Source organism: Mustela erminea, chromosome 11, assembly GCF_009829155.1.
Source record: "Mustela erminea isolate mMusErm1 chromosome 11, mMusErm1.Pri, whole genome shotgun sequence".
Classification (NCBI taxonomy): domain Eukaryota; kingdom Metazoa; phylum Chordata; class Mammalia; order Carnivora; family Mustelidae; genus Mustela; species Mustela erminea.
In genome coordinates this window covers 72121152-72133821 of record NC_045624.1, presented here as the reverse complement: position 1 = coordinate 72133821, position 12670 = coordinate 72121152, and the positions used below count along the sequence as shown (strand labels likewise).

The 12670-nt window shown below is 46.2% G+C and overlaps 1 protein-coding gene across 1 annotated transcript; it reads left to right on the top strand.

Annotated features, from left to right (window-relative positions):
• The first annotated feature begins 9470 nt into the window (after positions 1-9470).
• FZD1 (frizzled class receptor 1) lies at positions 9471-12240 on the top strand. The gene has a single exon (XM_032304895.1). The coding sequence runs from the start codon at positions 9981-9983 to the stop codon at positions 11922-11924; it is 1944 nt and encodes a 647-aa protein (XP_032160786.1). The 5' UTR covers positions 9471-9980; the 3' UTR covers positions 11925-12240.
• Positions 12241-12670: the final 430 nt, after the last annotated feature.

Below are 12670 nucleotides of genomic sequence, written 5' to 3'. Positions count from 1 at the left end.
ATCCTGTTAGGCATCTCTGTGACCTTCCCATGTATCCCTTTCTTTGATGAAGCTATCCAGAGTTATCTGTAGTTCCCAACCAAAGACTTATAATTTATAGCAACTGCAGTGAACTCATGTATGCATGTATAATGAGAGGTGTAAGTATACCTGTATACTTACTATACAGTATACTGTATACTCTGTCCTTTCCAGTGCTAGAATAAAAGCTCTCTATATATAGCAGGATAGATGTCTGCCTTGTTTGGTGTTGTATCTTGAACACCAAGCAGAGTGCTTGGAAAGTGCTCCATAAATACATATTGAATGGAAATAAGTGGAAATTCAAACCCGATGAAGCTCCTTCGGAAGAGATTTCACTATGTTTCGAACAGGAGGCTTAAGACCTTTGTGGGTTTCAATTCCATGTGAGTGAGAAATGCTTTGAGTAGAAGCTCTTGATTGGCTTACTCAGGCAGTCACACAGCTCGACCTTTGCAAGACATCCTATATTATCTGATGGCAAAAAGAATTAAGTACAAAGACCCTGTTTACCTTTGGATGCCAAGATTAGCTGATGGAGCTTTCTTACTATAGATGGTAAAATCTTTCTAAATTTAGGCAGTGCAGGAGAGGGGGATGGTAGCTCTGTGAACCAGTGGATGCTGCAGGGCAGGGTGGCCCATCACAGACAGACTGGTGAGAGGGCAGCTTGGCAGCAGGAACAAGGCTGGCAGAGTCTCTGCTGGTCAGGCTGTGAGCATGCAGCAGCCGTGACAGCCATTTGCAGCAGGGAAAGCAGCTGGAGGTGGATGGAAGCGAGGGGCCGGAGGCGGGCTCATTTCCTGTCTGCAACAATTCCCTGGAAGCAGGGCTGGCAGAGTTGAAATTTCAGTATCCATCGTGGCTCTAAAACCACACAGAGTTCTAGGATTGCCCCCTACTCCCCAAGCTCTTAGCACTTCCTAGCTAGTGTCACAAGGGTAACACTAGCTTAGCTGCATGCTGGGGTAGTCTGGTAAGAATTCCTGCAGAACACAGGTTTTTAATTCATCACAGAGGTGTGTCTCTTTGTCATTTTTCTTTTCTTTTTTCTTTTTTTTTTTTTTTTTAGAACATGAACCTGCTAGATAGCTAGGTCTAGAGTTAAAAAAATAGGAGCTTTTTACTTCTATAGTTAAGCTGTCTGCTTTCTAATTGCCCTAAAAGATGAAACAATTTTGCATTAAAATATGTCTTGGTAACAGCCCAATGCTTGATGCAAAACTGACTCTGAACTTTGGAATGGTATCTAAGAGTCAAAGACAAAAGCCTGGTCCTCCTCTCCTTCTCCCTCCCTATGAGGGGGGTGGGGGGCCTTAATATGGTAAACCCTCAGGCCTCATGACTCACTCCATTCTTCTTGGGGAAGGTTCCAGCTCTACCAGTTTGAGCTTGTCCAATCCTGTCAGGAACTACTTTGCCTATGTACAGGTGTCTCTATAGAGGTGAGACATTTTGTTCAGTTGCTGAGTCTGAGACCAAAAAATCTGTTTTAATAGCAATTTTATCTGCAATATTTTTTTTTCAAGTATTGGTGTGGGCCTATAGCTTTAAAATTTGTGTATAACTGTTCTTAAAAAGCTTTACCGTATACTTAGCTAAGGAGGAATTATACAGCGGGGTGGTTAAGCTCCTGTAGTCTATAAGCAGAGAGCCATGGTTCAGATCTCCCTTCACCTGTTCGTTAGGGTGTGACTAGCTCCTAATTCTCTCTGAGCTTCATTTCCCTCTTCTGTGAAATGAAGATAATAGTAGGACATCCCTCAGAGAATGGATGTGAGATATAGTTAGCACATAGTAAGTACTCAGTAAATGTTATTATTGTAACTATCTTTAACCCTGGAATATAAAATAAAATTATTTTATAGATTCTTCATCTGGCAGGTTTTTATAAAAATTGCTACAAATCTTTTGACACCATTCCCCTTGAAGTGGTATCGATATCCCTTCCATTTGAATCTGATCAGGCTTGTGACTGCTTTGACTGTTAGAACATGTCGGAAATGACACTGTGTGGCTTCCAAAGTTGTCATGAAAGAACCTGCACCTTCTGCCTCATTTGCTGGAACATTGCACTGCCCTGTACCAAGTCTGACTACTGGAAGGCTTCCACACTTGGAGAGGTGACTTGTATCACTAGCTGACAGTCACACCAGAGCCCAGCCATCCCTGCCTCGGGGTCAGGCGTTTTGGAAGTAGATGCTCTAGTCCCAACTGCTCCAGCCCTCAACTGCTTGAGTCACCCCCTAGCGTTGGAGTCCTCCTAGCTGAGTCTCCCCGTTTCATGGTGTATAGATAAATCATTCCCACTGTCCCTGTCCAAGTTCCTGAATCCATGAATCATGAACACAATAGAATGGCCATCATTTTATGCCACCACATTTGGGGTGCTTTGTTACATAGCAAGAGTTATATGGCACATTTAGAAAATGGTGGATTTAGGGGTAATCATGGGGTAAAGAGAAAATTAACTATATCAAAATCATTAGTTCTGATCTTGGTCTGTGTGCATACTTTCCAAATATCTATCAATTCTTAATGATGGCAAAGTTTACTCTTTTCTAAGCTAGGATGCCTGTGTTAATCCGAAGGGCTGGCAGCAAACAGAATGCCATATAAACTCCACAGACTGCGAAGCCCCGAGGGGAAGTACACTAGGCCGTGTAGCAGAGACTTCACTTACTTCTGTTCTTGAGAGAGCTGAGGGGAAATGAAAGCTGAAAAGAAGAGCCCTTGGTTTAAACAGACCCCGATTGCATCCCAACCTATCAGATCAATAATGCAGAGATTCCTCAGATCAATATGCTGAGGCAGTTTTATCAAATGCACCTGCCTATTGATTAATATTCTGACTTTTAAATGTAAATATGCATACCTCTCTGTTGTGATCAGAATTACAGAATATGAAAGCCAGCAAGATACACAATACCCCTTTAGATTATCACCCTGATTTTATAAATGAGGGAACTGAGGCTCAGGAAAGCAGAAAACTCACTAAGATAAAAGAAGGGCTTTTTACCCATCCCTGAAGAATACTCCAATGTCCAGGCCTTTCTTCTGATGCAGAAAAATGTAAGAATGGCAAGTACATCCCCTAGGGGTGTACCCCATTAAATCAGATCACAAGAAAGCTATATTTTTAGTCTTTTTTTTTTCTCTTCTCCTTACAGGAACACCTTCCAGCACCTAAGACACGTTGTTATATCTTGGTTTTATTATGGATGAATATTAGAAATGGCCACCTGACATTGCCCTATGGTGTTTGATATCCTTTATACTAAAACATCGAAATAACTGTCTTAGAGCTAGTTTCTTGGGCAGTATTCCCTAATGAATTTTCTTTAATTTGGTTACAAAAGCCAGGAAATTTATCTTGTTTCCCTTGGCATGCTGCTGTGGTAATGCAGGTGGTCACTGCATTTGAATTCTGGTTTCCCCACTGACAGTGTGAACAAGGCAATGCATTTTTTTTTTTTAAGATTTTATTTATTTGAGAGAGACAGAGAGAGCTTGAGTAGGGAGGAAGGAGAGAGGGGAAGCAGACTCCCCGCTGAGCTAGGGGCCTGGGGCTCAGGGCTCTGGGTTCAGTGTTGCACGACTCCATGTGGGGGCTTGATGCCAGGACCGTGAGATCATGACCTGAGCCGAAGTGTGGACACTCAGCCCACTGAGCCACCCAGGGCTTCCCGAGCAAGGCAATGTCTTAAGCTTTCATTTCTGCTTCCTAACTGAAGCTCAGCATCTTGCTATCTGCATCAGCATTGTTGTGAAGATTAAGTCAGGTTCTATGATGCAATGACAACTTTCATGGGAAAAAATGCATTCTTTCTTTTATTTTTTTTCAAGTATTAGGATCTTTTTAGCTTTAGATCTCTAATAAAGTACAAATAGCCTGGTGCTTTCCTTTACCTCTGGCCAAAGAAATGTTGTCAGATCTGAAATGAAATGCCTGGTTGCATGTTCCATTTGTTCTTAATCATGGTCCCAAAGATGTTATTTTAAGAATTTGTATGAATACTTTAGAAACCATGGATTGACTTCCATGTTACCTTTGGCCAGAAGATTTCAGGTTAAGACAAAAAACAAATAAAGAAATGAAAAATAATTTGATTACACTGTGGTTTTTAAAGATGCACAACATTATTTCCCCCATACACAAAAACATGTCCATTTGTCAAGAAATGAGAGCTGGAAGACTTGCTTACAGAGGCACAAGTTTTACTTGTTCTCTTAAAAACTTCTTTCCGCACCAAAATGGTTCCAAACTCTTCTCCCCACTTTTTAGCCAATCAGAGGGGTCTCTTTCAGCTCATGAAACATAAGTTTTTAATTTATAAGGGATCATCTACATTTCTTGCCCAGGGCCTCACAGAAGGACTACATTTTAAATCCAATACAAATGCCTATATGTTTTGCAAAAGTTTTCCCAGACTACACTATTTCTAATTGCCTAATGACAACAGACTAATTAAAGCAGAGTCAAGAGATAGTTCTTTGCATCTAGTCTTTGGAGAAACGGAGACTAAAGTAATATATTGAGCAAAGTCTTCTTTTATAGTTTAATCTTTGACTTACAGGACAAATTTGGGTAATTATTATCCTACCTTGTTGATGATAATTTAGTGATGGGGATTACTCTTTCCTTCTATACTTGTAATTTTTTTTTCAAATGTGTTTTGTGAGATTTGTGTACAAATAATCAACGATTCATATTTAGAACTGCTGAATATACTAAATTTTTGAGTCTGCTATATTACATTTTTGAGTTACCATGTTTAAAATGTATATTCTAACAAATTAGAACTGACTCTCAAAATATAAGTCAGTTTAGGATCTTACTATGAGTCAGCTATGAGTGCCCTGTAAGATAAAGGCAAGATAATCAAACTGATTTTCTCTTTTGAGAAGTTGTTTTAGGAAAAGCTATTTATTTTTTTAAAAGATTGACCTTTGAAAGAGAGTTTATAAATTGAGTCTCTGTGTATAAATGAATAGAAAAACTGCCACACCACTGTTAAGAAAAGATTTGTGTAAGAATGAAGGAAAAAAAGAGAAGTCACTTAGTTTTAGAATTGTTGCAAGAGAATACATATGTTTGGGAAGATAAGTATTAGTTTATGCAGGAATTCCTGGGTTGAAATTCAAGAAGGAATAAGGTAGAGTTCTGGCATGAAAGCTTAGGCAGCGTCTCTAACTTCCAGTGTCTCTGCAAAGGCGGTATGATAGATTCCTAGGTAATGCCTTGCAGGTCAGAGGGAATGGCATAGTCGCAGTTTTCTCTATCACTCTCATCTCCCTAACCAATCAATATCCCGTCACTAGTAATTTAAAGAAAAGAGTGAACTACTCCTGACAGGTGAGATACCCAGGTGAGAGTCAAATCTTATAGTTTCAAACTATATTAGGTCTAACACAGCATTTCTCAAACTGCATTTTATAGAACTTGAGTGTCCAGCAAAATATTTACATTCTGAGTCCCAGTGGTATTACCCCTATTATCCTGGCATAAAAACTATGTTAAATACTGAAGAATCACCATGATCTGCACACCTCAGAAGCCTCATTTTCTTCTGTAAGTTTTAGGAGTAGACGTGTTCACATTCTGTTACTCAATGGAAGTTCATAGACTGTGGGTCGGATACAAGGCCTGACTCTGGTTCTTACCAGCTATAGAACCTTAGACATGTTGCTTAACTACTTTGAGCATTAGACTCTTTATCTATTAAGAGAAGATAATAATTAGTACCTTACCTCACAGAGTGGTAAAATTTAAGTGACAAAAGGTAGTGTATATAGTGTACATGAAGAAAATCAATGCTAGATACATACGATAGATGCTCAAAAATATAATCTTACCCCATGTTATTCAACAAAGATGCTTCAAGCCTGCCACCCACAAGCCAGCACAAAACAACTCACCTAAAAGTTCAAGGTCCGCCAGGTTGCTTGTGGAGTGTTCACCTAAGTGCTTGCGTGTCCATGTGCACTCAACTGTATGTAATTGGAACTGGATCTCTAGCCCTGGTAATTATCCCCATTCAGCCTGACCTAAGCAGTCTGGAAAAACTTCAGAAGATTTGGGAAAGGCCTGATAAAACAAGATCTTTGATATAAGAAAACTTGACAGTCTGAAGCTTGAAGCACCAATATCAAGGAGGAACTGGGTTATGTTTATAGTTCTTGCCTAATTGAAATATTTTTATTACAAAGTTCATAATAGTTTATACTTATTTAGTCATTTTTTAATCTGTGGATCTCAAACCTTTCCACATCCTGAGAAAAGAATATATTTTAGATTAAAGTAAAAATATGCTGCTCATATTTCTCTTCTAACATTTTGTTATCCACAGCTTGCATCACCTCCCCAAAAGACTTTCCATAACACTAACTGTCATTAGTTCCAACTCTGAACTGTTCTTGATTTTAATAGCTTCCTCAGTACCACATAGGTTTAGTAAATGAAATACTGGATTGGTATAAAATAAATAGAAAATGTAGGGTTGTTGTTTTTTTTTTTTAACTTTGGAAGACAACTCTCAGGAGAAGATTTCCTTTTTTAGTTTTACAAGATCTTTTTATACACAATCCATTGAGAGGGAGCTGAAAAAACCTGACTTTAAAAAAAAAAAATTAAAAGAATTGTAACTACTCAGAAGAACATAGAAAGGGCTAAAATAAGCACCTAATGAAATTCAAACCAAACAGGGCCAGTTACCGGAATTTTGTCCCTTAACATTTCTGGGTCTAGTATTTTTCATTATAAACCCGAGAAAATCAACTAGTTCCTAGGTGATGCCAGTTCCATGATCTACCAAGAAAGACTTTTTCTCCTCTCTCTCTCCCTCTCTCTCTTTTTAAAATTCTGATAGCATTTCTGAGCCTCCTCCCTAGTAAACCTCACTGTCCAGTGGAAGGTAAAATAAGCTTAAGAATTTCAGTAGAACAACTTTTGAAGTAGGAGAGTGTCACCTACTCTGAGGAATAGAACTGAACACTCTGCCTTATTCCCTATCCCCCATCCAGTGAGGGGAGAAGAGGGTTCGGAGCAGTAGTGTTGGTGGATGTTTAAGGTATGTGATGCTTCCTCGTGACTAACACATTAGAGTTGATTCACTTTTCACCCAGCCAGTCACCAAGAATGACCTTGAGAGAATGGAACACATGATAGGACTTTACAAGAGAGGAATGGTAGAAGGGAGAGGTCTTGGTAAAGTTTCTAAGCATGGGATACTATCAGCAGAAGAATGAGCATCAGGGCAGAGGCTAGAGAAAAAGTGTCACTGGGAGACTGGTAGGCCAGGTACTGGAAGGCAAAATGAACAATATGGACTATGAGTGCTCAAAAGATCTCAGAGAGCAATATCAAAATTTTTCATGAATCATTATCAATACACATACACACACTCACATATGACGCGTGTTGTACATTTAGTACCTGTTGCATTTTCTTTTAAAAAATTTTAGGAACCAGGAAATACTTTAAAACAAATACATATTTTATGAATTTACTATATCCATGAATACTTGAAAAACAATAATATATGTATCTGAGACAAACAGATGTCATTTTGGTTTAAGAGGTAAAGATATGACTGCACATTCTTGAGAGATACCAACATGCTTGGTGATGAAATTCACAGTGTCCTGTTAGTATGTGGTATGAGTACTACCCATCTCAAGTAAAGTGACCTTTATGTCTAGACTAATGTTCAAGCTTCCCAATGACAGAGTGCCCCACATTCCATCTCTCACAGTCATTCTGGCCACCACCCCCAAACCACCAGTCCCAGCCCTGGTACATGGGAGAAAGTGACCCTCAATACCTCCCTATTGTCTGTATATCATTCAGCCCAAACTTTTCAGCATGGACTAAAACTTTCTCCTGCCTTCCTTTAGGATAACTCAGGTGCACTCACTCCTCACCCCCCACTCCCTTCAGCAATTTACGTATTTCAGAGCTTCTCTGACTTTTGTATCTTCCACCCACCTCTCTATCAGAACACTTTTCACCCATTTGCACTGGCTAGCTGTGTCCACGTGCTCATTCAGCGTTGACATGGACGACAGGCTGATCTACCTTTCTATGCCCCATCGCACTTTGTCCTCCTGTAAATCTGGACCATGTCTTTCACATCTTTCTATTCTACTACCTAATATTGCTTATAGCATAAGAGGTGCTTCCCAAGTGTATATTAAACAAATGAATGGATACACAAAAAGATAGAAAATAACGTAGAAAAGTATCCTGAGAGTCTAATCATAGGCCAACAAATTCTAGGTGGAATTTAATAATACAATGACACTTTATTGATAAAACTGAGTCACCTCGTTAAAGCATCATTTAAAAACAAACAAACAAACAAACAAACAAAAAACAAAACCGTAGGCGGAAAACAAGAATGTAAGCAGGCTGAGATGGATTGTGTTGTTTGGAATTAGGAAGGGAACGTGCAGTTAGCTCTATTCCTTTCAGACTTCGCTGTATTGTTTGTTAAACTGGCATCCCCAGCTCCGCATACCGGTGGAAGACCACCACGCTACTGCAGCCCAGCTTGTGGCTCCTAACTCGCCCAGGTCTGACACTCCCAGGAGCGGCCCTGCGCCATGGGCGTCCCCGGGTTTCGGAAGGCTCGCTTCCCCAAAGCCCAGGCTTTTCGCTAGTGATGCTTCTGCTCAGGTCTGAGGCACTCCTTCGGCCTCCGGCAGCGAGGACGCTCCTGAAGAGAGGTCGTCGGGTTCTCTAGATTTTCTGAGTATTTAATACTCTCCCTTTGCTTCTGTTTCTGACTTGGTTTAACAGGAGAAAAAGACTACAAGAAGGATAATAGTAGTGGACGGCGCATCTGGTTTTACTTTTTCCATTCCGTCAAAGTTTGTGTTTGTGTTTTGTTGTTGTCCTTCATTTGACAGCAATCCTGTGAACTTCTTGGGGAAATGGCGCATCCAAAGCCCCCCAAGCCCAGGCTAGAGCTCTAGGACGTATCAGAGTCATATTTTAAACAAAACCTTGCCAGACATAAACTCAAAGGAAGCCGTGCGCTCCTTAAGTCAAAAGCATCTGTTCTGATCGCTGCGCTCGGTTTGCTGTTGGTAACCAGCGTTAAGAGCAGTATTTTAAAACAAGAAAATGGATAAAAGAAAAGAAAAGCTAAGTTCCGGGGTTCGCCGACTCCTATTCATTATCTCCAACAGCATATGGGACCATTCTCCTACTAGTCCTCGCCCTTTCTTCGGCAAAAGGAAAAGCAACCAAGCCTGTCCCGCTTCATAGCAAACCCACTCTTTGTGCCTGAGCGGTGCCTCTGCCACCACTACTACTTCCTCCTGCTCCCGCCCCCACCTCCTCCCGCCCGCCGCCGGCTTTCGCTAAGGGAGGCAGGCAGCGGGCGCCCTTTGCGCCGGGAAGCCAGTGCCGCGATTGGGCGACGGTCCCTGAGCCTCCAGTTCCGCGTCGGTTTCAAGGCTCCTCCCTCCTGGTGAAAGACAGACTGCGGGGCGCCTGGAAACCGGTCCGAGGGCGCGCGCGAGAGAGGAGAGCGAGCGAGTTGAGGGATTGACACAAATGGTCAGGCGGCGGCGGCGGAGAAGGAGGCGGAGGCGCAGGGGGGAGTCGAGGCCACTGGGCTGCGGAGAGTTGCGCGCTCTACCGGGCCGCGGCCACTAGCGCTGCGCGGCCAGCCGGGAACAAGCGAGCCGAGGGCCAGGAAGGCGGGACGCGACCCCGGCGCGCCGGAGCCACCCGGGCTCTCCCCGCCGCCCACGCTTCATGAATCGCAAGTTTCCGCGGCGGCGGCGGCTGCGGGACGCGGAGCGGGAACCGGGGGAGCGGGCTGAGCGCGGCTCAGACTCGACGGAGGGCACCGGCACGGAAGATATCTCTCTGGCCGCAGGGGGAGCCTCTGCCGGCTGCGCCACTGCCAGCCCCAGCCGGGCGGCGCCAAGAAAGGAGCCGAGAAAGTATGGCTGAAGAGGAGGCGCCTAAGAAGTCCCGGGCCGCCCGCGGCCGCGCGAGCTGGGAACTTTATGCCGGGGCATTCCCGGCTGGACGGGTGGCGGAGGGGAGCGGCGACGCGGGCAGCCGGCGCCGCCGCCGTCCCCCAGCTGACTCTGGACGCTTGGCGCGCCGGCTCTTGCTTCTGCTTTGGCTGCTGGAGGCTCCGCTGCTACTGGGGGTCCGGGGGCAGGCGGTGGGCCAAGGGCCCGGGCCGGGGCAGCAGCCCCCGCCGCCGCCGCCTCAGCAGCAGCAGAGCGGGCAACAGTACAACGGCGAGAGGGGCATCTCCATCCCAGACCACGGCTACTGCCAGCCCATCTCCATCCCGCTGTGCACGGACATTGCGTACAACCAGACCATCATGCCCAACCTTTTGGGCCACACGAACCAAGAGGATGCGGGCCTCGAGGTACACCAGTTCTACCCCTTGGTGAAGGTGCAGTGCTCGGCGGAACTCAAATTCTTTCTGTGCTCCATGTACGCGCCCGTGTGCACGGTGCTGGAGCAGGCTCTGCCGCCCTGCCGCTCCCTATGTGAGCGCGCGCGCCAGGGCTGCGAGGCGCTCATGAACAAGTTCGGCTTCCAGTGGCCGGACACGCTCAAGTGTGAGAAGTTCCCGGTGCACGGCGCCGGCGAGCTGTGCGTGGGCCAGAACACGTCGGACAAGGGCACCCCGACGCCCTCGTTGCTGCCGGAGTTTTGGACCAGCAACCCTCAGCACGGCAGCGGGGGGCACCGTGGCGGCGGCTTTCCGGGGGGCGCCGGCGCGTCGGAGCGAGGCAAGTTTTCGTGCCCGCGCGCCCTCAAGGTGCCCTCCTACCTCAACTACCACTTCCTGGGGGAGAAAGACTGCGGAGCGCCCTGTGAACCGACCAAGGTGTACGGGCTCATGTACTTTGGGCCCGAGGAGCTGCGCTTCTCGCGCACCTGGATCGGCATCTGGTCAGTGCTGTGCTGCGCCTCCACGCTCTTCACGGTACTTACGTATCTGGTGGACATGCGGCGCTTCAGCTATCCGGAGCGGCCCATCATCTTCTTGTCTGGCTGCTACACGGCAGTGGCCGTGGCCTACATCGCCGGCTTCCTGCTGGAGGACCGAGTGGTGTGTAACGACAAGTTCTCCGAGGATGGGGCGCGCACAGTGGCGCAGGGCACCAAGAAGGAGGGCTGCACCATCCTCTTCATGATGCTCTACTTCTTTAGCATGGCCAGCTCCATCTGGTGGGTGATTCTGTCGCTCACCTGGTTCCTGGCAGCGGGGATGAAGTGGGGTCACGAAGCCATTGAGGCTAACTCTCAGTATTTTCACCTGGCCGCCTGGGCCGTGCCGGCCATCAAGACCATCACCATCCTGGCGCTGGGCCAGGTGGATGGCGACGTGCTGAGCGGGGTGTGCTTCGTGGGGCTCAACAATGTGGACGCGCTGCGCGGCTTCGTGCTGGCGCCGCTCTTCGTGTACTTGTTCATTGGTACGTCTTTCCTGCTGGCCGGCTTCGTGTCCCTCTTCCGCATTCGTACCATCATGAAGCACGACGGCACCAAGACCGAGAAGCTGGAGAAGCTCATGGTGCGCATCGGCGTTTTCAGCGTGCTTTACACGGTGCCAGCCACTATCGTCATCGCCTGCTACTTCTACGAGCAGGCCTTCCGGGACCAGTGGGAGCGCAGCTGGGTGGCCCAGAGTTGCAAGAGCTATGCCATCCCCTGCCCCCACCTCCAGGGGGGTGGAGGCGCCCCGCCGCACCCGCCCATGAGCCCAGACTTCACAGTCTTCATGATCAAGTACCTTATGACGCTGATCGTGGGCATCACGTCAGGCTTCTGGATCTGGTCCGGCAAGACCCTCAACTCCTGGAGGAAGTTCTATACCAGGCTCACCAACAGCAAACAGGGAGAAACCACCGTCTGAGACCCGGGGACTCAGCCCATTCCCAGTCGTCGGCTTCGTCCTAGCCACCCCTGTAAAGCTGGCCCCGTGGAAACCTTGCCAAACCTGGCTACTTGAGGCTTCCTCACTAGCCATTCACTTTTCGCAGGCTCCTTTTAACTACCCAGCTCCTGCAAAAGCTTCCGTCCCTGGGGGCAAATGGACTGGAGGGCCCAACTACAGCAGGGGGGACGGACAGACCTCTCTCGTTCTCACACTCTGGTACCAGGACTGTACGCTTTTATGATTGTAAATAGCCTGTGTAAGATTTTTGTAAGTATATTTGTATTTAAATGACCGATCACGCGTTTTTCTTTTTCTTTCTCCCCCTCCCTTTTTGGTTTTGTTAAAATTTTAATTAATTAGGGCTGTTTAACCTTTTGAGGCTTTCCTTCTTTCCCTTTTCCAAGTACTGCAGAGGTCAAACAGGAGCTCGAGGTGCTCTCGCTGTTCTGGCGCGCCCCTCCCTGCAGCGGTCGGGTGCGTCTGAGGCTGAGCGGCCCAGGTTACTTTCCGCCTCCTCTTTCTGCTCCCCTCTTTCCCTTCGGTGTTTGGCGTCAGGGCTCTTTAGATAGAGAACTCCAGGGGGGTAGGCCTTTGCCCATCCCAGGTGTGCTCTTGTTGGGGGAGGGGGCAGATTGTGAAGGCCTTGTTCCTTTGACTATCCGAAACTGAATTTTTCCACTGTGGAGAACCTTCCCCCTAGCTTCGAGGGAGGCCCACTAGTT

Coding starts and splice junctions, on each gene's coding strand:
- FZD1 (XM_032304895.1), top strand. CDS start 9,981: ATGGCTGAAGAGGAGGCGCCTAAGAAGTCCCGGGCCGCCCGCGGCCGC.